The sequence below is a fragment of the Cydia strobilella genome, chromosome 5 (assembly GCF_947568885.1).
Source record: "Cydia strobilella chromosome 5, ilCydStro3.1, whole genome shotgun sequence".
Taxonomy (NCBI): domain Eukaryota; kingdom Metazoa; phylum Arthropoda; class Insecta; order Lepidoptera; family Tortricidae; genus Cydia; species Cydia strobilella.
The window spans coordinates 22,637,034-22,660,178 of record NC_086045.1 but is presented as its reverse complement, the minus strand read 5'-3'; the positions used below and the strand labels follow the sequence as shown (position 1 = coordinate 22,660,178).

The 23,145-nt window shown below is 41.0% G+C and overlaps 2 protein-coding genes across 2 annotated transcripts in view; one reads left to right on the top strand and one right to left on the bottom strand.

Moving 5' to 3' along the window:
- LOC134741613 (eye-specific diacylglycerol kinase) overlaps positions 1 to 23,145 on the bottom strand; it is a 329,906-nt gene that overhangs the window by 164,662 nt on the left and 142,099 nt on the right. The gene's annotated exons all lie outside the window — the stretch shown is intronic.
- LOC134741810 (RBBP8 N-terminal-like protein) lies at positions 3,744 to 22,753 on the top strand. Its single transcript, XM_063674707.1, has 16 exons — positions 3,744 to 3,980; positions 4,092 to 4,124; positions 4,250 to 4,315; positions 4,527 to 4,924; positions 7,390 to 7,647; positions 7,941 to 8,067; positions 10,060 to 10,146; positions 10,491 to 10,554; positions 11,419 to 11,529; positions 12,653 to 12,808; positions 12,947 to 13,207; positions 13,479 to 13,739; positions 13,878 to 14,138; positions 14,277 to 14,537; positions 18,222 to 18,497; positions 19,697 to 22,753. The coding sequence occupies exons 1-15, from the start codon at positions 3,903 to 3,905 to the stop codon at positions 18,491 to 18,493; spliced, it is 2,694 nt and encodes an 897-aa protein (XP_063530777.1). The 5' UTR covers positions 3,744 to 3,902; the 3' UTR covers positions 18,494 to 18,497; positions 19,697 to 22,753.

Here is a 23,145-nt window from a genome sequence, read left to right as displayed (position 1 = left end):
TTATATTAAAAAAAAAAACGCAAAATTAAAAAAAAAATCTTTATAGGGCTGTATCTCCTAAACCATGCGTCGTAGCGCAAAAATAATAAAATTTTCGTTCCCCTTTATGCAACCCATAATTTATATTTAAAAAAAAAAACGCAAAATTTAAAAAAAAAACATTATAGGGCTGTATCTCTTAAACCATGCGTCGTAGCGCAAAAATAATTTAAAAAACCCCTTTAAGAAACCCGTAATTAATACTTAAAAAAAAAAACAAAAAAACCAGGAAAAAAACTTTATAGAGCTGTATCTCCTAAACCGTGCGTGGTACCGCAAAAACAATAAAATTTTCGTTCCCCTTTATGCAACCCATAATTTATATTTAAAAAAACGCAAAATTTAAAAAAAAAATCTTTATAGGGCTGTATCTCCTAAACCATGTGTCGTAGCGCAAAAATAATAAAATTTTCGTTCCCCTTTATGAAACCCCAAAGTAATATACAAAAAACACAATGTAAAAAAGAAAAAAAAAAAAAAAACGTTATAGGGCTGTATCTCCTAAACCATGCGTCGTAGCGCAAAAATAATAAAATTTTCGTTCCCCTTTATGCAACCCATAATTTATATTTAAAAAAAAACGCAAAATTAAAAAAAAAAACATTATAGGGCTGTATCTCTTAAACCATGCGTCGTAGCGCAAAAATAATTTAAAAAACCCCTTTAAGAAACCCGTAATTAATACTTAAAAAAAAAACTAAAAAAAACCAGGAAAAAAAACTTTATAGAGCTGTATCTCCTAAACCGTGCGTGGTACCGCAAAAACAATAAAATTTTCGTTCCCCTTTATGCAACCCATAATTTATATTTAAAAAAACGCAAAATTTAAAAAAAAAATGTTTATAGGGCTGTATCTCCTAAACCATGCGTCGTAGCGCAAAAATAATAAAATTTTCGTTCCCCTTTATGAAGCCCCAAAATAATATACAAAAACACAAGAAAAAGAAAGAAAAAAATAATAACAAAAAAACTTTATAGGGCTGTATCTCCTAAACCGTGCATCGTAGCGCAAAAATAATCAATATCCGTTCCCCTTTAAGAAGCCCCTAATTAAGATTTAAAAACGCAAAAAAGAAAAAGAGAAAAAAATCATTTTAGGGCTGTATCTCCTAAACCGTGCGTCGTAGCGCAAAAATAATAAAATTTTCGTTCCCTTTTATGAAACCCCAAAGTAATAACAAAAAACGCAATGACAAAAAAAAGAAAAAAAAAAACAACAAAAAAAACTTTAGGGATGTATCTCCTAAACCGTGCATGGTAGCGAAAAATAATCAAATTTTCGTTCCCCTTAAGAAGCCCTTAATTAAGATTTAAAAACGTAAAAAAGAAAAAGAAAAAAATCTATATAGGGCTGTATCTCCTAAACCGTGCGTCGTAGCGCAAAAATAATCAACTTTTCGCTCCCCTTTATGTAACCATTAATTTATACAAAAAAAAACGCAAAAAAAAAAAGAGTTTTTTTTATAGGGCTTGATCTCCTAAAAACCATGCGTCGTAGCGCAAAAATAATTAAATTTTCGTTCCCCTTTATGAAACCCCAAAGTAATATACAAAAAACACAATGTAAAAAAAGAAAAAAACAATAAAAAAAACTTTATAGGGCTGTATCTCCTAAACCGTGCGTCGTAGCGCAAAAATAATCAAATTTTCTTTCCTCTTTATTCAACCCTTAATTTATATTTAAAAAAAAAACGCTTTCACTAAACTGCTGTAACTCGGAAACTTAGAATCCACAAAGGGGACTTTACTAAATTATGACACATATTAAAGCCTGACCAGTAATATATGATCATTGTCAAGAGGGCGCTGTTCATTCTCATGTATAGGGTGACAGTTCAGTATAGTATGAAAAAATATTGTATTTAATGAACATCATCATCAATGTAATTAATGTTGCTTGCCACGCTTAAACATAACAAAAATCACAATAAATTGCGTCTTAAAATAAACTTAAAAAGTCTACTAAAAATCGAAACAAAAGTAATTTTTAAGTCGCTGATGTGACATTCTCAATCAAAAGGTAGGTACCACTTTGTCGTTTACCATAAAGACGAAATTTGATTATATCTTTATACAAATAACCTGTCAGAGAAAGTGGTACCTTTTGATTAGGAACGTCACAAATGTTGGTCAGTATGAGGAGTGCAGCCTACAGTTTATTTTTAATTATATTTATATACCTACTACGGTAAGATTGATAAGACAATGTAATTATGCCTCCGAATGAAATAAATCCACTGTATCGCAAAACTAAGTGGCGAGACAGCTCATAATGCCATCTCTTGGTTGGTCTTAACAAGGGTAAAAGAGATAGTATTAAGATCTCAGTCGCCAGCTGATATTGCGGCAAGTATAATAAGCACCCCACCCGCGTAGGTACCCTTCCCCGCGCACGCCCTTCTTGCTCAATTGAGTTTTATTTTGCCAGATAGTAAAAAAACCGTGGATCAAAATGACCCAAATTATGAATGATGTCTCAATGTGGTATTATAATATTGTAGACGTAAACTTAATAATATGAATTTTTTTTTGTGGCAGATACAGGGTGTTAATTAGAAAAAAATTTTTTTTAAATAAAAGCGGTGGATGAATTTGACACAGATTTGTTTGAATAACATATAACAATGTTCTGTAAAGTACAACACTTCACTTACCGACTCTAATATTTTTTTAGGCGTTTTAGGATCAATATTAGGTATTTATTAAATGCCATTATACCCGTGGATGAAAATGACACAAAATGCGTGTGTACGTCGGAAGCCACTTTGCCTTTACAGGGAAACAAAGAATTTCGTCTCGAATATTTTTTTTACAGAATGCTGATTGAAAAAAGAAATACCTAAATTTCTACCTAAGCAAATACCTAGGATGACACAAAATATTATTTTTAGGTTTAGTATATGGTCTGGAAACTATATATAAAAAATAAGCAACATTAATATTCTTATAACCTCAGAAGTTATTGGTACAGGTCTATATATGGCTGGGCTATAATCAAAGATAAGAGGGTATTGCTCTACCGCCAAGAGGTAGTTCATTTTGAATCTGAAGAAGGTGTCGCTTAAGCTGTGTTTTAAAACTTTTAAGAGAATTGCGATTCTTTTATTGCGATTCCTATAAGAGGAAAGATAAAATAGTGCCATGCTTTGTCCTTATCACCGACCGGGTTTTTTTTCATGGTCGGGTTATGGCAGCATAGGTAGGAGGCGATGGCGAATTACCGAAATTTATAAGAGTGAAAGAGAAAAAGGATTATGCTGCCATACATTAACCTGTCAATAAATGAATATGTCTTTCTCTTACCCCTGGTCGTTCGGTTTCATGTCTATAACTACTATACTATGTCTATGACAATGAGAAAACGCCATCGACTTGCATTATCCACCTCTTTCACAATTAAGATGAATGAAAGAGAGGCCTATACGTAGTTTCATGCGTGTCGGTGTTTTCTTTTAATCAAAACTGTTGAAGATTTTTATGGGCTGTGGTAAATTCGAGTTGAGATGAGAGTAGGTAAAGTGAGGAAGGAGGAGAGGAGAGAGGAGGACAATACCTAGGAAAATATTATAGGTAGCCGAAGTCGAAGCATTTTATATTATTTTCAGGTCTTTCACTTACTTTTACTTAAATGATTTTGTATTAAGTGAGAGTAAGTCAAACAAAACAAAATTATCTGCAGTTGGTTACAGTGAGTTTGATTAGTTTTAAAGTTATTTACATCATTTCTTATGAAAACCGTTTTCTGTCTAAAAATAAATGTTGAAAATATTAATTATGTAGTACAAGTTGAAGCCGCACTAGTGATAAGTTGTTGAAAAATAAAAGTGATGATTATTTAAATTATAGAAACGACGAAAACTGATATGGAAGTGTCTAACGAAATAAAGGAAGATATTCGCAAAACTCAGTCTGACTTGAAAAATGCGATACGCGTACATCAGGTAAGCCAAGTCGTCGATTGTTGTCACTTGTTGCAAACTTATAAACATAATTCTTTACTTATACTGAATAGCTAAATCAGTCACGATTAAGCATGTAATTAATTCTTACAGGTTTGGGTCGCGCGTCTTCGGGAAGATGAAAATGTAAGATCTCAAAACATGTTAGCTACGTGCGGTAACATTTCGAAATTATGATTACTTTTTAATTTCGTAAAAGTAACTATTTGTGTACCTACTTTAATAAAATCCATGTGATAATTTTGTTTCAGAATATACATCTGAAATCGAAAGTCAAAGAAGCTGAAAATGAAATTATTGCCATTGGTCAAGCTCAAGTAAGTTATTTTATTATAAGCTGTATAGATAGTTAGCTCTTTGATCAAACTATAATGAGTTTTGCCCCTGCCACTTTTTAGAATAAGAACTTTTTACAGTGTAACAATAACAACACAAGTACAAGTTGTTGCCACTTAGACAGTATTTAAAATGCCTAATCAACTTTTTCCTATTTCATTCTAAATATATATAAGCTTCAATCTATTTCAGAAACTAGTAGTAGACAGATTAAGGAGAGAGTTGGAACTTTATCAGCAGCGTTTGAAAGCTCGTAACAAGCAGACAAATATTGAAAATGATAATCGCTATGTAGCCCAGCAACTAAGGGACCACCAGCTTCAGTATCGCAGCAGAAATAGGACTGCGTCCAAACTCAAACCTTCCATACTTAATGAGATTCATATTAAGTCAGAAAACTATAATGATGTGAAAGAAAACATATCAGATTCTGAGACTGAAATTAAATCCTCAAAAGAGAAAGGGAACTCGAATCATAGTAATGCAGAAGAGAAGGAGAAATATTTGAGAAATTTTCAGCAGATACCTAAAGTGCATGACAGTAGAAATAACTTTGCTAATGCACTAAATAAAGTCAAGGAGGCATTTATGTAAGTATTACTTTATCTTATTTTTATTTTATTTTATACCACGACGGTGGCAAACAAGCATACGGCCCGCCTGATGGTAAGCAGTCACCGTAGCCTATGGACGCCTGCAACACCAGAGGTATTACATGCGCGTTGCCGACCCTTTAAAAACCTGTACACTCCTGTTTTCTGAACCCCACACTGTATTCTGAAATAAATGAGTTGTGAAGGTAAGGTTAATCCATGTATCAGGAGAAGACCATCTATCAGGTAAGACAGTCTACCAGCTCTTTTGTTTTGTTGTTTGTGTTTGTGTGTTGTTGTTGTGTGTTGTGTTCTTTTGTCGTTTTTTTTTGTTGCTTCTACCTCTTGCAGTACACATACTCTACTTACAGAGGGTCAGTAGAGCAGAAGGAGCAAAGCTCTTCCTTTCTGACTGTCTCTGAAGCGAAGTATGGTCGATGCCCCAACTTAATTAACCTTTCAAGAGCCATCGGCTCCCTGGGTAGCCATATTTACTATACACGGTGCTCATGAGGAAAGGGAAAAAATTAAACCACGCATTCCTGGGGTCATAAGGAGTAATAAATGTTATATGGACCAAGGTCGTATTATGTTTTTTTTTTAATTTTTATACATAATAAATACATAAAGTTTGCTTCTCTAGTATAAAAGTGCCTTAGGGCGACTTGACAGAAAATATTTAAATATTCTGACGGTTAATACGTCAACAAGGTGTTTCATACTGGTGATTTACTTAAACTTTTTTACACAAAAATGGATATTTTGCAAAAACCAAACTGAATCCAGCAAACATTATATAACATTTTTAACTTTAAATATAGTCAGGAATACGCTGTTTAAAATTTTCCCTTTCCTCATGGCCACCGGTAATTAAAATATGGGTCCGGGTCTCGAAAGGTTAAGTACGAAAAGTGTATACTTATGTAAGGGCATTGACTGTACTGTACGAGTATATACATATACGAGAGTTCTTACCCTAAAATGTTCTTATACATTTTATATGCTGGTCTTCCCTAGTTCCCTACATTGACTTTAATGAAATTTAGGGATGCCACAGTATCTTTAAAAAAACCGGCCAAGTGCGAGTCGGACTCGCGCACCGAGGGTTACGTACTTTTTAGTATTTTATTGTTATAGCGGCAACAGAAATACATCATCTGTGAAAATTTCAACTGTCTAGCTATCACGGTTCATGAGATACAGCCTGGTGACAGATAGACAGACGGAGAGACGGTCGGACAGACGGACAGCGGAGTCTTAGTAATAGGGTCCCGTTTTTACCCTTTGGGTACGGAACCCTAATTATTACTTGACTTAACTATGCAGGAAGGGATCTAGTAGTATTTCTCAAACTGGTGAAAAACCCCAAATTAATCAGTTATGAAGAAGTTTTTTGTCATAATAGTCTTCGGTTACTGCGATAGTTACTCATGGAATAAAACTATGAAAATGGATTATATCGCGTATATTGAATTTATAATACATCCCGACGTTTCGAACCCAGTTTTTGTCTTAATCATTATTTTTCTGTGAAAAATAGATCTAGCCATGACTGCTTGCCACGGCTCATGGGCGCCTGGGGTTCATTTTTTTTTTTTTTTATTACAACAAAAAATTTCAATTTTTTGTTATGGAAAGCTCTACAAAACTGTCATTCATGTTTATATAAAATTTTACTCAAACCGCGCTTTTTCCCAACTCCCACCTCTAAATCCTCCCACCTCTGTAGGAAAAAAAGACATGGTCGACCCCCCTCCCTCGAAAATCGTTTTACGTAATAAATAAAAAAACATTTATTTCGGACAATTCGGAATCCATATATCACATATCAAATATGAAATATTAAAATTTAAATTCAATCAACTTTAGAAATTAAAATTACAATATTGCATAAAATGAATGGCGCATACTCTATAATAGGGTATTTGTAAGGTATTTACCTGACTTGTCTACTCAGTTTCTTTTTTCGAACTGTCCAAACAATAACGGTCGATACTGACGGACTGCAACCCGACTGCAACTCGTATGGGAACTGCATGCTGATGTTGCAGTTGGCGATATAAAAAACAGAATAAGTGACGTCACGGTCAATTTACCTACTCTATAGTTCCATCCGATTTATTAAGCTGAAAGTGTGTCGAAAAATAACTACTATGTAATTTAATAATTTTCTGGTGCTTTATTTCGTGCATCGAGTAAAATAATTTACAGTACATATGGTGCTACTTTCTCGCACTAGTGCGTCAAATAGCACTTTTCGTGCATATGTCTAAAGTTTAAAGGGCCATATGTACTGTAAAACGTTGTACGATACACGTGCGAATAGGTAATTCGCAACTCGTGTCGATTTAAAACACACCATGCGGTCGTGTTTTAATTTATCGCCACTCGTTTCGAATTTCCTCTTTTCCGCACTTGTATCGTAAATAACTATTCAACATGCCAATTATTATGTGTAACAGCGGCAGCAACTCGCAGTTGGCTCGCAGCTGGCAACAGGCGCCAGCGCGCCGGCGCTCGGGGTCGGGGTCGCCGCCGTCACCGCCGCCGGGGCCGTCGCCGCCGTCGCTGCCGTCGCCGTCATCACCGCCGTCACCGCCGTCACCGCCGTCACCGCCGTCACCGCCGTCACCGTCGTCACCGCCCTCGCCGTCGCCGTCGCCGCCGCCGCCGCCGCTGCCGCAGGTCGGCGAGCCCGTGTCGCAGGAGTTGTTCTTGAGGTTATACATTGCCATTATACCGGTTAAGAGGAAAGGGGCTCAGGACCGCGACGAGTGGCGTACTGGAAGAGAGGCCTATGCTCAGCAGTGGGCGACAAAGGGCTGATATGATGATGATGATGAGTTGAATTAAGCCTTTTGCGTCGCTTTTTCTTCAAAGTTTTTAGTTTTTGTCAACAAAACACTGCCACTGCTAACCCGAACCGATTGTAGATGGCGTTAAGTTACATACGTAGCTTACTTCCTCCTGTCTAAAATTAGGCCGTATCAACTCAATGACTGTTCTTTTTCAGACTAATTGGTTTGGTGACTCCAGCCCAGAAGGAGATACTTGAGAAGAAGAGAAGCGAGCGTCGGAAAAGGTCAACGACAAGCACCAACAGAAATGAATTCTTGTACGGAAACTACGACATGTTGCCTGTGAGTATATCCTTCTGAAATGCAGCGTTTATGTAAGGTTAAATAGATGGGGTAAGAGAAACAACGCGGCAAGAAAAACACTTGTAGGGAATCCGCATACAACGCTAATGTGACGTTTAGCGTTGCAATAATTCAATTGAGGCACCGGATCCGCAGCGGGTAGCGGGCAGCAGAACGGGTAGCGGGCAGCAGAACGGGTAGCGGGCAGCAGAACGGGTAGCGGGCAGCGAACGGGTAGCGGGCAGCAGCACGGGTAGCGGGCAGCAGCACGGGTAGCGGGCAGCAGAACGGGTAGCGGGCATCAGAACGGGTAGCGGGCAGCAGAACGGGTGGCGGGCAGCAGCACGGGTAGCGGGCAGCAGAACGGGTAGCGGGCATCAGAACGGGTAGCGGGCAGCAGAACGGGTAGCGGGCAGCAGCACGGGTAGCGGGCAGCAGAACGGGTAGCGGGCATCAGAACGGGTAGCGGGCAGCAGAACGGGTAGCGGGCAGCAGCACGGGTAGCGGGCAGCAGAACGGGTAGCGGGCATCAGAACGGGTAGCGGGCAGCAGAACGGGTAGCGGGCAGCAGCACGGGTAGCGGGCAGCAGAACGGGTAGCGGGCATCAGAACGGGTAGCGGGCAGCAGAACGGCTAGAGGGCATCAGAACGGGTAGCGGGCAGCAAAACGGGTAGCGGGCAGCAGAACTGGTAGCGGAGCATGCGCATCCGGGTTGGTGGGTTCCGAATGTAACCCCAGACTTGGTCTCTTACCCCACCTGACCTTATAGGTATTTTATATGTATTCAAATAAATACTTAATTTGACTGAATGGTTAATGAAAGATATAACCGAGAACTAGAAACTACTTTGTAGAAAACGTAGTTAAGCCTAGTTCAATGTTCATGTCATTTTCATGTCCAATTTCTTAGACATATGTACCTACATTGAAAAAACAATGACACCTGAACTGCAACTGGAACGTTGCTGCAGAGCAGTAAGGCGGTCTTCGCATTAGATGCGGATGCGCACGTAGCTCCGATGTGTGAGCTACAGCTATATACGCGCATAGCGCTGTCACGCTCATACACCGGAGCGACGTGCGAATTCGCATCAGTGTGATAACCGCGTAAATGTGACATTCGGAGCCACGGCACAGAATAAGTAATAGTATTATCATACAGAACGGCCACGCACCGCCCCGCCCCGACTCGAGTTACCTCGCCCCGCGACAGCAGATTGACGGCCGTTTGCCGGCCGCTCAGTACTATTTTTAAGCAACTTACTCACACTATGACGCATGACGCGTTTACAGAAGTGCCGTTCATACATAGAAACGCAAGTGATTTTTGATGTATAGCGTGTCCGCCCTGTGGCCACGCAGCTGCGGTTACTTGCACCATCCCACTTACCCGGTGTTAACCGGTTAAACCGTTAACCCAGTGTCAAGTTGTATTGGTAACCAAGGTAACTCCAGGTTTAACCGGTTGACCCCGGGTTTATAGCTTTATCCGGGCATTTCAAATGCTGTATGTTATATATGCCCCGTTTACACTATCTGACCTGATAAGTATGTACGAGTCAAGTCCGGATTCGTCCTGGGGGTCGTGAAGTTGGAATTCTTGTCATAATGTGAATCTTAGCCCCTTATTCATAGAACTTACCAACCTCTTACCATATTGCCTCTTTCTAACAAACATAAATATCTTTATCTTATCTTTTTCATTAATTTGTATAGTACATTAGTTTTACTGTAACGCTGTACAAATTTTGTATGTAACAATAAAATAAATAAAGGTCAAAATGATTGATAAACCTACTCAGGCAGGATGTGCTGATCAAAAATTGTTTTATTACATCTTTATTGTACAGCATTCAAGAAATGAATAAATGATTATGATTAAACTATTATTAACGGTTCGTAGATTTGACAGACGTTAATGAATAACGCCATAATTCTTTTTTGGTGAAACTTCCGACTGAATTTCTTATAATTTACCATTTTTATTACAGAAACGCAAGAAATACAATCAATTCCCATATTTGCAATCGCACAACGACCCTCCTCAAACACGCTCGGCAAAATTACGAAAACAGCAGGTAAATATCCGCATTAACATTACATTTGGACGCCATATTATCGGAAAACGAAGTCCTAAAAAGTAATTGACTGGCTTCAACATGAGCCAAACTGAATTGTGTACTGAATTGTGTATTGTGTACTGCCGGTGAGTAAGGTTGCCAGAGCTCGAGGGAGAGGAGTGTTAAGGTCGGCAACACGCATGTAACTCCTCTGGAGTTGCAGGCGTACATAGGCTACGGAGACTGCTTAACATCAGGCGGGCCGTATGCTTGTTTGCCACCGACGTAGTATAAAATATCCATATATTATATACTTTGTCGTCGTTTAGTAAATATGGTTTTATAACAAATAATTATTCTAGTTCCAGACTCAAAGCAAGGAATCCCGGGAGGGATCGCCGTCTGGTTCCTCGGCTGAAACTAAAGGTAGGGTACAACATCAATAACTGGCCACCCTTTAATAACTAGCCACCAGTTATTGAAGGGTGGCCAGGTATTGACACCTTATACTAAATTAAATAATGTAATAATATAGTTATTGACACATACTAAATTAGATAATATAATAACACCGTGTTTTTTTAATTTTCCTTAATTACAAGGGTGCATTCCTGAGCTGAAATTAAGTAACTTTTTTAAAGACACTGGTGTTCTAATTAACTTCACTTCGGAGATAATAAATAATTTATTTTTATCTGATAAGGTCCCTACGAGCGTGTACATACACTTCCCTTAGGGTCTGTTTGCATATTGATTAGTGTTTAGTACGAGTTTATACATTTACTACTGAACTTAAATTTAACTCGGACAATCGATGTTTAAATTATGACATTGATTTGACAGTTTTCAATCGTTAGGTTGAGTTAAATGTAACTCCCGGGTTACAACAACGCTATATGCAACATTTAATTATTTTTTATGGCAGCAAATAAATTCTATACCTAAATTTTTTTTGTCATCGCCTCCCGCTCGATACTTTGTCAGATGACAGTTTAGATGCTACTGTTAATAAAACAAATCGTCAGCCGGTCGTATCGCGGTGAAAAGACCGCGTTACGCGTTTCGGGGGCTGCCATTCTTCAACCCACCAACGGAGCGGCAGCTGACGTTCACGAGGGTTCATCATACATAGCCGTTAACCGCTATACGAGTTTTCGCCCGGGAGGCGATGACTGAGGAAATTAGCGCCCGGCTCGCGGTCTAGGTGTTTCGCCTATGCCGTCGGCAGCGGGGCGCGGAGTGCGTAGTATTCTGTGTGTATGTATGTGTGTGTGTGTGTGTGTGTCGCAGAGGGCTGGAGCGAGAGCGGGGGCGGTGCGGGGGCGGGTGCGGGGGCGGGGGCGGGGGCGGGGGCGGGCGGCCGGCCCGCGGCGAGGAGCTGCCACGCCTGCGGCAGGAACGGTCAGTGCCACCACACCCCTAACCCGGGGTTAAGCGTTCAAACCGTTAACTCGGTGTCTAATTGTAACTGGGAACTATGGGAGCTCCAGGTTTAACCGATTAACCCCGGGTTAGTGGGACGGTGCGAGTGGCCCTTACGGGTCGTCCAACGTACGTTACGTACGATTAGCTCCGTGCATTTTTTTAAAAATAAAACATGCTTTTGTAAACCTTTCCACTATTTTATAAACAAAAAAATTAAATTGTTGAAAAATTTTGAGCGGTCTAAACGCTCATAGTTTTTGGCGCGAATTCGACGGAGCGCGATGTCACACGTTTGCTACTAATGACACTATGTGAACTGGGCTATAACCGCGAAAATCGAAGTTCGCAAATTGCGGGCATTTTTCTCTGCCACTCTAATTACGCCTTCATTGGAGTAAAAGAGAAAGATCCCCGCAATTTGCGAATTTCGGTTTTCGCGGTAGCCCTTCTGATCTGTCGAACGACTCGAACGTGGGACGTCACGTGACGTTGTTTCGCTCCCTAGCTTTGTGTGGGCAAATTTTTGTACTTTTTATTTATTATTATAGCAATTAAACGAGAATTTAATTGGAAGAAAATCCTTAAATGTATAAGTTCGCCTTTGCACTGCCTATTCTGTGCCATATTTGTGTTCTGCGTTTTATAAAATAAAGAAAGAAGCCGCCTCAATACCTCATATATGTCATCATCAGAACAGCATTATATTACTGTGGGACCACCTTGGGGGTAGTTCCTTTCGAACAAAAAAAGAAGTACTCAAATCGGACCACGGGTCTCGGAGTAATCGGTGAACATACATAAAAAAATCACTAACCGAATTCAGAAATTCCTTCTTGTATGAAGTCGGTTGCATTTCCCTCACCACCAACTTCGCACATAGCCAATATATAAGCACTTGGCGTACCGGATGAACTTTTTTTAGGCTATCTTTCGATAGTTTGCAAAACGAGGTTAACATATCGAGTCCGGGAACCCGCTCGGCGCGTACTCCGCTTTCCTCTACGGAGCGGGAAAGCGCCGGGATCGGCTACGAGCGCAGCGCTACGAAAACGTTGGCGGGGAACGTGTTAAGGTAGTTAAGTTTATCTAACTCATACAGATGTGCCGTCGCTGCTGGTGTGGTGCGCGGCGTGCGGCGTGTGGCGCCACACGGGCTGCGGCGCCGCCGGGCGCTGTGCGTGCGGGGCCACCCTGCCCGACCCGACCCCCGCCCCCGCACACCCGGCCACCCCCGCACACCGCCTGCTGTACCGAGGTGAGTGAGCTCGGTCCGGGTCTACACACGGGCTGCGGCGCCGCCGGGCGCTGTGCGTGCGGGGCCACCCTGCCCGACCCGACCCCCGCCCCCGCACACCCGGCCACCCCCGCACACCGCCTGCTGTACCGAGGTGAGTGAGCTCGGTCCGGGTCTACACACGGGCTGCGGCGCCGCCGGGCGCTGTGCGTGCGGGGCCACCCTGCCCGACCCGACCCCCGCCCCCGCACACCCGGCCACCCCCGCACACCGCCTGCTGTACCGAGGTGAGTGAGCTCGGTCCGGGTCTACACACGGGCTGCGGCGCCGCCGGGCGCTGTGCGTGCGGGGCCACCCTGCCCGACCCGACCCCCGCCCCCGCACACCCGGCCACCCCCGCACACCGCCTGCTGTACCGAGGTGAGTGAGCTCGGTCCGGGTCTACACACGGGCTGCGGCGCCGCCGGGCGCTGTGCGTGCGGGGCCACCCTGCCCGACCCGACCCCCGCCCCCGCACACCCGGCCACCCCCGCACACCGCCTGCTGTACCGAGGTGAGTGAGCTCGGTCCGGGTCTACACACGGGCTGCGGCGCCGCCGGGCGCTGTGCGTGCGGGGCCACCCTGCCCGACCCGACCCCCGCCCCCGCACACCCGGCCACCCCCGCACACCGCCTGCTGTACCGAGGTGAGTGAGCTCGGTCCGGGTCTACACACGGGCTGCGGCGCCGCCGGGCGCTGTGCGTGCGGGGCCACCCTGCCCGACCCGACCCCCGCCCCCGCACACCCGGCCACCCCCGCACACCGCCTGCTGTACCGAGGTGAGTGAGCTCGGTCCGGGTCTACACACGGGCTGCGGCGCCGCCGGGCGCTGTGCGTGCGGGGCCACCCTGCCCGACCCGACCCCCGCCCCCGCACACCCGGCCACCCCCGCACACCGCCTGCTGTACCGAGGTGAGTGAGCTCGGTCCGGGTCTACACACGGGCTGCGGCGCCGCCGGGCGCTGTGCGTGCGGGGCCACCCTGCCCGACCCGACCCCCGCCCCCGCACACCCGGCCACCCCCGCACACCGCCTGCTGTACCGAGGTGAGTGAGCTCGGTCCGGGTCTACACACGGGCTGCGGCGCCGCCGGGCGCTGTGCGTGCGGGGCCACCCTGCCCGACCCGACCCCCGCCCCCGCACACCCGGCCACCCCCGCACACCGCCTGCTGTACCGAGGTGAGTGAGCTCGGTCCGGGTCTACACACGGGCTGCGGCGCCGCCGGGCGCTGTGCGTGCGGGGCCACCCTGCCCGACCCGACCCCCGCCCCCGCACACCCGGCCACCCCCGCACACCGCCTGCTGTACCGAGGTGAGTGAGCTCGGTCCGGGTCTACACACGGGCTGCGGCGCCGCCGGGCGCTGTGCGTGCGGGGCCACCCTGCCCGACCCGACCCCCGCCCCCGCACACCCGGCCACCCCCGCACACCGCCTGCTGTACCGAGGTGAGTGAGCTCGGTCCGGGTCTACACACGGGCTGCGGCGCCGCCGGGCGCTGTGCGTGCGGGGCCACCCTGCCCGACCCGACCCCCGCCCCCGCACACCCGGCCACCCCCGCACACCGCCTGCTGTACCGAGGTGAGTGAGCTCGGTCCGGGTCTACACACGGGCTGCGGCGCCGCCGGGCGCTGTGCGTGCGGGGCCACCCTGCCCGACCCGACCCCCGCCCCCGCACACCCGGCCACCCCCGCACACCGCCTGCTGTACCGAGGTGAGTGAGCTCGGTCCGGGTCTACAAACCACATGATAATATACAGGAAACTATTGATACTGGATAGAAATGAAATCGATTGACATAAAAATAATACATGTAAAAAAACTTTTTCATTTCTCATGCTCTGAAAAAGGATCATAGTTGTTCTAAAAGGTGCGCAGAAAATGACACGTGTCTGCACTAGAGCATTTTACGTTCGAAGTACGATTTTTAATTATTTTTTTACGATAAGCAATTGAAATTTGAGTTCAAATGGATTTGTTATACAATTTCCATTTTGATATATGACTCTCTATTCCATAAATTACGACACTTTTGGCTAAATTGTTAAGGTGGTTCGACTAGGTTACCCAAAGCTTAAACCCCGCTAGATGGCGTCACTTTCGCAAATTTTCAGGTTTTATTTTTTTGTGGAATAGTGTTGGTATCTGTATACTTTAAAGTATGTTTAGCGCACTCTTTACATAAATATTGAACTATTATAATAAACATTGAATACTTCATTAGTGCAAAAAACACTTTTAAAGTCGACAGAGTGTTTCTGTCATGCTATTTCCTACTATTACTCACACATGCAAACAGTGTTTCCGTGATGCTTGTAGTAGACAATTTCATGCAGTGTAAGTATGCTGCAATGGCGTTGCGGTATGTTCGTGGAAATACGTGCAAGAGGATTCGGGTTCGAGACTGGTACGTCAGGGGTACTTTTTTTTGTCCTTTTTGTGTTATCTTATGTTTCTTTCATACCTTTTATTCTTCGAATTCTTGTCCGATTCCGATATAACCGAAATATATTTCAGTGATATCGGAAACGGCTCTACCGATTTCGATGAAATTTGCTGTAAGGGGTGCTAGGGGGTAATCTAGCTAGGTCTTATCTCTGGGAAAACGAGCATTTTTGAGTTTTTACTTATGTTTTCTTTTTCTCCCAGATATTCAGTATTATTAATAAATTAGTTTATAACGTTTTATAAAAATATGTGACGTTTTGAACTAAAAGGTACCACATTGTCGGTTGTCGATTAGGTTGATTTCATTTTGAAGCTTTATGGAAATATGACAACAATAAGTAGGTAGGTTTGGTTGAAAACGCCACATATATTGAAAACCTGACTTTCACAAATCTCACCTTTTTGGGTTCTTCCAACTCAGAAAGGATGGAGAATACTGACGATTCTTAGTAGCACTAGCCCAAGGAAGTCCAGGTTTGTAAGTGTCAGGTATCAGTTTTTTTTTAAAGCGCTAAATATAGTTCTACAAGTAAAGCAATCCCTTACTGCCCAGCCTCTATAGTATTTTTCAAACTGGAAGGGTACGATGATAGATTTCATCTCCATACAATTTATAACCTAATAATGCCAAATGTTGCAAAATTATATTGAATTGAGATCTATCATCGTACCCTTGCAGTTTGAAATAGTTATTTACGATACAAGTGCGGAAAAGAGAAAATTCGAAACGAGTGGCGACAGATTAAAACACGACCGCAAAGAGTGTTTTAAATCGACACGAGTTGCGAATTACCTATTCGTACAACGTTTTACAGTACATATGGCCCTTTAAACTTTCGACATATGCATGAAAAGTGCTCTTTACGCACTAGGGCGAGAAAGTTGCACCATATGTACTGTAAAATACTTTTTAGTACATATGGTGCTACATATACGTTACCGCCCTAGTGCGGTAATTAGTACAATACGTGCATATGTCGAAAATGTAAAGGGCCATAATTATGTACTGTAAAACGTTGTACAATACACGTGCGAAAAGGTAATTCGCAACTCGTGTCGATTAAAACACTTCCTTCGGTCGTGTTTCAATTTATCGCCACTCGTTGCCAATTTCCTACTTTTCGCACTTGTATCGTAATGTAATAATAATAAAGTAGGAGATACAAATAATAAAGTAGTAATTGTAAAATAAAATTAAAACTTTTTTTATATTTTTTTTTTGGATTCAAGTAGGTACAGTGAGTAACAACATTGCATGGCCTTCTAATTATAACTATTATAGAAAACGGGATATTTATCATGTTTATTTATATTATTTATTTCTCGATATTTTGGCCGGTCTTGCAAGACCAGTCGTTGTGGAGATCCCTGGGGAGGCCTATGTCCAGCAGTGGATGTCTTGTTGGTGTAGATGGATTCACACAACAAATGAAATAACATTTTTTCATATTTGTTATCCGTAGTTGTCCCTGTACCTGAAAGAAAAATAATATCATGATAGCACAAAATCTCTAATGTTATAGGAAGAAAGATGATGCAACAATATGGATTCTAATAAAGTTATCATTTACTTACCTAGTAATAATTGTGTTTTTCATTCATAGACAAAATTCCATAATTTTCATCCCCAGGAAATGTTTTATTTTACTTTATTGCAGTGAGGATGTCCTGATTTTTTCTGGCTAATGAAGGAAAACATTTTATTTCCAAGAATGCCTCTTCATTTTGCACAATACCTAAAAAAAACCTTGAGTTAGTGACACATTGACTATTCGGCAACCAAAACAGTAATAATTACATTATATAGGTATTGTTCACTGCTTATATCTACCATTACGGAAGAAGTGAGAATTATTTTCTAAAAAGATCGGCACGAGAAAATTACAATGTACAATGAAGGAATGAAACTGTACCTACCTTACGAAACTTCACCATCATGAATTCCGCTTCAATTGAGTCTGATTTTTTCTGGATTTTCGCGGACCAGAACACCGATGATTTTTGTAACTTGATTTAGACGTTGCTATAATTTTCAATTTATACAAACAAATTGACACAATAAACATGACCCTATGTGTCAGTGTCAACACTGTCAAATAAAAATGCACTAAACATGACGGCACTGCAAATCCTGCCAGGTCGGCCAGGCAACGTCGCCAACGTCATAGAGTGGCAACGCCGCACGCAACGTATTTGTACACGACATTTGTGACACACACATACGTAAAATTGATGAAAAAATTACGTTGATTTATGTATGATTTCTGTATGAAACAAAGTTTTTCTATTAATTTAGCGCAAACGAATATTCGAAAGTAGATAAATGAGCAAATATTTGTGTAGTAATAGTGTGTAGTGCCTTAATTAAAGCAGATTGAATTTTGTATGAAAATCGAACCACCTTAACTGAAAATACACTTAAAAAGTACTATGAAAGTTTATACTTGGTCATGTTTTAAAAAAAAACATGCATATAACTTTCCTCGTATTCGAAATGAAAAGTAGAGTGTTTAACTCGGGTGAAACGCATCATTTCAGCCTCGGACTATTGGCGCTCTCACTGCGTTCGAGCGCCAAAATACCTCGGCAGGAATGAGTGCCTTTCATCCCTTGGTTAACAATCTACTATTTTCATTTTCATACGAATTGTACGGGGAAAGTTTTTTTCGATTTATGGCTTTTCTAGCCGGAAATTTCTTTTTAGTCCCATACAAGCTTTTGATCCTGGACAGGAATGGGATCGATTGGCATCAAAAAAAAAGTTTGTCTAAAATGACCGTTTTCTCGCACCCTGTATGTTTTTTCCAAAATCTGTAAACGCCAATCTTCATTAATTTGAAATCGAAGGAAAGTCTTCTAAGACCATTTTCTCCTAGCAACACGGGATCTGGGAGCTGCCCTCACTGACCCAAAATCTATTTCCACCCTGTATGAAATGATAACATTTCAGACAAAATGTCGGAACGCTTGCGTCTGCAAGAGAGGAACATCCAGCTGTGCGTGGAGCTGCGCAAGCTGGAGGCGCGCGCGGCCTCGCTGAAGGACAACCTCGACCACCACAACAAGGAGAAGCGGCAGCTGCTCGCCGACCAGATCAACACGCAGAGGAACCTGCAGAAGCTCCTCGACTTCATCAGCCAGTTCAAGGAGACGTCCGTCAGCGTCCGCTCCACCTCCGTCAGCGACTCCGGCAGCGAGGTCAGCAAGAGCAACGAGGAATGAACCGGTGAGATACCTAACATTGCTTGTGCGCTTTCGGCTTGCAAACTATCAAATTAATATATTAGGGTCTCTGCTAGAATTATTTCAAATTGACGATGAATCAATTTTAAACAGCATCGAGCATGTGAGCATCTATACTAGCCCCGTACGAGAGCGAGGAAAAGGGTCAAAAACAAAAGAAAATACTTTTTCACCTCAGCAGCTCGAACGAGCCTACTTTCTTCACTCCTCACAAAGTAGCTTTTTAATTTAGTGAAGGCCATAAACTGGCACTTCATACTTTTATTTAAAAAAAAAAAACTGTATTATTCTGTGTAATTCGAAATACATTTTAACCTTTAATGTGTTCTCACTACTGAGGTGAAAAATTATATGTGCAACACGAGAGCAAAGTTATTTTGCATCTCGTGTTTTTGAGTCCCTCGCTACGCGCAAGATTCTAACTTAGAATCACTCGCTTCGCTCGTGATTCAATTATGGAATCTCGCTTTCTCGGGACTCAAAATAAACACTCGCAAGAAAAACCAACTTTCCTCTCTTGTTGCACAATTAACTATTGTTTAAACCATAGAGTAACTTATACTAGAGCGGTACTGTCATAGTAAATTTTGTAACCCCAGTAAATTCACTGCCATCTGTCGACACACTTTAAAACTAAAAATGAAGATTTATAAAAATACGATAGAATGTATTTAAATATAGATAAATGTTTTTTTTTATTTGCATTAATTATTTTTATGATTTTTTGACCCATGTTCTTTCACTGATATTCGTTAAAATTATTAAATAACAAACGAAACCGTCAACGCCATCTATACGACTGTAGGCCAAAACTAGTAGCGCCCTCTGAACGAGAGTCAAATTTTCTTGATTTTCGAGGCACGTTTTTTCCTTAGACTGTATCCATCTATTACGGAGTTATATCTATCTTTGTTTAAACTATTCTAAAAATAGTAGATTGTACAACGAGGGCATAAAGCGATCCATTTTTATACGAGGCAATTTATTCGAAGATAAAAATTTACATTTATGCCTGAGTTTACGAATAAAAATATATTTTCATCTTGGGCGTAACACACTTGAATCCCTCGCTACGGAAAAAATTCTACTTTAAAATCTCACGGGAATCTCTTATATAATCCTTCGCTTCGTTTAGGATTCAATGTGACACGATCTAATATTTGTTATTGTTTTTATTTACAGATTAAACTTGTGCTCACATCAAAGGCTCTTGATGAGCTGGTTGCCGTTCGCCGTAATCGTAAATAAAGCAGTTATTTACGCAATAGCCAACATTGTTACTAGATCTTAAGCTAACTTGTAAGTATATTTCCATTTTTAATAATGAAATTTACCTTGCTACCGCATTAAGTTTTATACATACGTTGATGTTTAGGGCCAAATCTTTATAATTAGCCTCATGCATGAAGTTTATATTTGAACGAAATATGTTTTATTCGGATGTTTGTTACCGTTATATCATGTTACAAATGCATTTCCGTTTTTAAATTACCATTTAATTACTTAAAACTATAAATAAAAAGTACAAAAATTTGCCCGCGAAAAGCTAGTGAGCGAAACGCTCGAAACGCCACGTGACGTCACGCGTTCGACAGATTAGTGTCATTAGTAGCAAACGTCAGTTGGGCCGCCCAACGTGTGACGTCATCACGCTCTGTCGAATTCGCGCCAAAAATTATGAGCGTTTCAACCGCTCAAAAATTTTCAACATTTCAAATATTTTTTAATAAAATAATGTTAAGGTTTACAAAAGTATTTTTATCATTTCCGGTGTTCCAACGATATAAATTATGAATCCAAAAATAAATATAAATTCATGCATGGAGCTAATTATAACAAATTACAAAGAACTCGATGGATCATCTTTAGAACAGAGGCTGAAATACGCGCAAACGCGAAGAACATGTGCCGTTCAATCAAATATATTTTTCTTCAATTATCTGATCATTCATTATATTTGGTGTTTGAATACAATTTGAAGTACCTTTGTAATTTTAGACCTTAATTTTTTTAGGTTTTTAGTAATTGTTTTTGGTAAGCGAGATTTTTAGGGTTCCGTACCCAAAGGGTAAAAACGGGACCCTATTACTAAGACTCCGCTGTCCGACCGTCGGTCTGTCACCAGGCCGTATCTCATTAACCGTGATAGCTAGACAGTTGGAATTTTCACAGATGATGTATTTCTGTTGCCGCTATAACAAATACTGAAAACAGAATAAGATAAGTAGCCTGTAGGTACTTTCACAGCGCTTTATAAGTCTTTTTTACTATGAACGGAACATGTTCGCAATAGTTTTCATTGAATGTCTGTTAAGAGTCCCCGGCAAGTTCGGCCGAATTTCACCTTCCCATACAAACGGAGTGTCGTTCTCATTTTAAAACTAAGTGTTGGATTGTAATGAAACTTTACACCTAAAATAAAATAATCTAAAAAATGAAAATAAATATGAATACATTATCATTACATTTATAACATATTAGTTTTGTTTGGCATGTTATAATTTAATTAAATTGAAATAAATTGAAAAATAAACTTGATTGAAAAATGAAAATGAATGAATATTGGTACTACGATAACCTTCTTTTTGGAAGTCGGTTAAAAATAAATAATAAATTGTCAACATTGTCATATAGCTATTATAATTTAATTGAATAGTAATTTATGGAAGTCTCCTCTACGGCGTAGGCCTCCCGCAGTCTCCTCCACTCCTCTCTGTCCCCAGCCAGTCTTCTCTGTCTCCAAGTATCTTCCCAGCGTTTTAGGAGTTCGCAGTTTTTAGGGTTCCGTACCTCAAAAGGAAAAAACGGAACCCTTATAGGATCACTCGTGCGTCTGTCTGTCTGTCTGTCCGTCTGTCACAGCCTATTTTCTCCGAAACTACTGGACCAATTAAGTTTGTGACCCAAAGACGGACATGTAACGTAAACAAATTAATATTAAACACGGGCCACTTTTGGGGGGTAAATGAGAAAATTAATAAATAAGTTTTTTCAAACTATATCGTGTTATATATCAAATGAAAGAGCTCATTGTGAGAATCTCAAATATATATTTTTTATTATTTTACGATAAACAATTTAGAAGTTATTCAAGAAAATGAGCAAAAAATTACCATCCCCCCCTTTATCTCCGAAACTACTGGGTCTAAAATTTTGAAAAAAATACACAAAATAGATCTTTACCTATAGATTACAGGAAAACCTATTAGAAATTGCAGTCAAGCGTGAGTCGGACTTAATTACTTACTTTTTTGATCCGACCCCTATGGGTTTTTTAAAGACATTTCACTCACGTTTCACATAAAAAATACATTGTTTAAATTGTGTAATGTACGGAACCCTTGGAACGCGAGTCCGACTCGCACTTAGCCGGTTTTTCCAGTTGCTGCCTCTCGGTCGCCAGTCAGTTACTCTCCTGGCCCATCTGTTACACACATGTCAAGCCTATTGCCATTTCAAACTTCTGATTAGCTTTATTACATCTGTAACTTTACACATAATAAAATAAGGTATATCTAGGTCTGTAATTAGTTTATAAAACAAACGAAATAGAGCATAAACAAGATTTGTATGAAAAACTTAAATTTGCTGTATTTTTTAACTATGGTATCTGAAGCTACATAAATTAATTACAGACCTAGATATACCTTATCCTGTTGTAAGTACAAAGTTTCAGAGCAATCTAGCTAGTCGTTTTAAAATGAGAGCGGAACTACGTTTGTATGGAGAACCGTGCTTTTTCCTTTTTTTTTATATTTTTTGGACCCATTGTTCAAAAGTTAGGGGCACACATTTTGAATTTATTTCACTTTGCACGTATAATTTAGTTTATTTTGTTCTACACACAAGATTGTTTGATGTGAAAAAGAATTCACGAGGTATTTTATACATTCAAATTGATTGCGAGGTATTTTTATTAGAAGTGTCAATGATGTTTAGCAAAATAAAATGTAATTTTGTTATAAATCGCCCTCATTAGTAAATCAATTGATTAGCCAAACTAAACGTGTTCAGTACCCAATGATTCCTAATTTAGCATAATATTAGTTGTTACTAATTGTCGTGTTAGTAAATATTGTCTAGTAGTGATTATCTGATTATTGTTTCGCCGCTTAGTTAAAATCTAAATGAATTAATTATTTTCTGTGATATGATTAAGTTTTCCTTGGATTTGTTTTGTAGTACTCTAGATGAAATAACCGGGTTGTGTGTAAATAAATGTAAAAAACTTGGTAATAACGATTTTTTTTAAACCTACATAAGTACATATAGCACAATCGGATTAAGTTTCACCTCGAAATCCTTCCAAAGAGATGAAATTTGGTATGTATGTTAATTAAAGGTCTCTTTTTCATGTCCACACTATTTTACATTTGGGGACCTCGAGGAATCGCAGCCATCTTGGAAAATGTGTACCATCCTGGAGAAATTTGCGGTTTACTCTAAATATACGTTCTCTATGAAAATATGGTGTAAGGCAACATCTCTTTGAAGGGTTTCGAGGTGAAACTTAATCCGATTGTGCTAATACCATTAGGCCCTAATGGTATAAGAACGACAAAAGTTGCTCGTGCGCGCATATCCTAATGATTAGGTTATGTACGCACGAGCAACTATTGTCGCCGCGACTA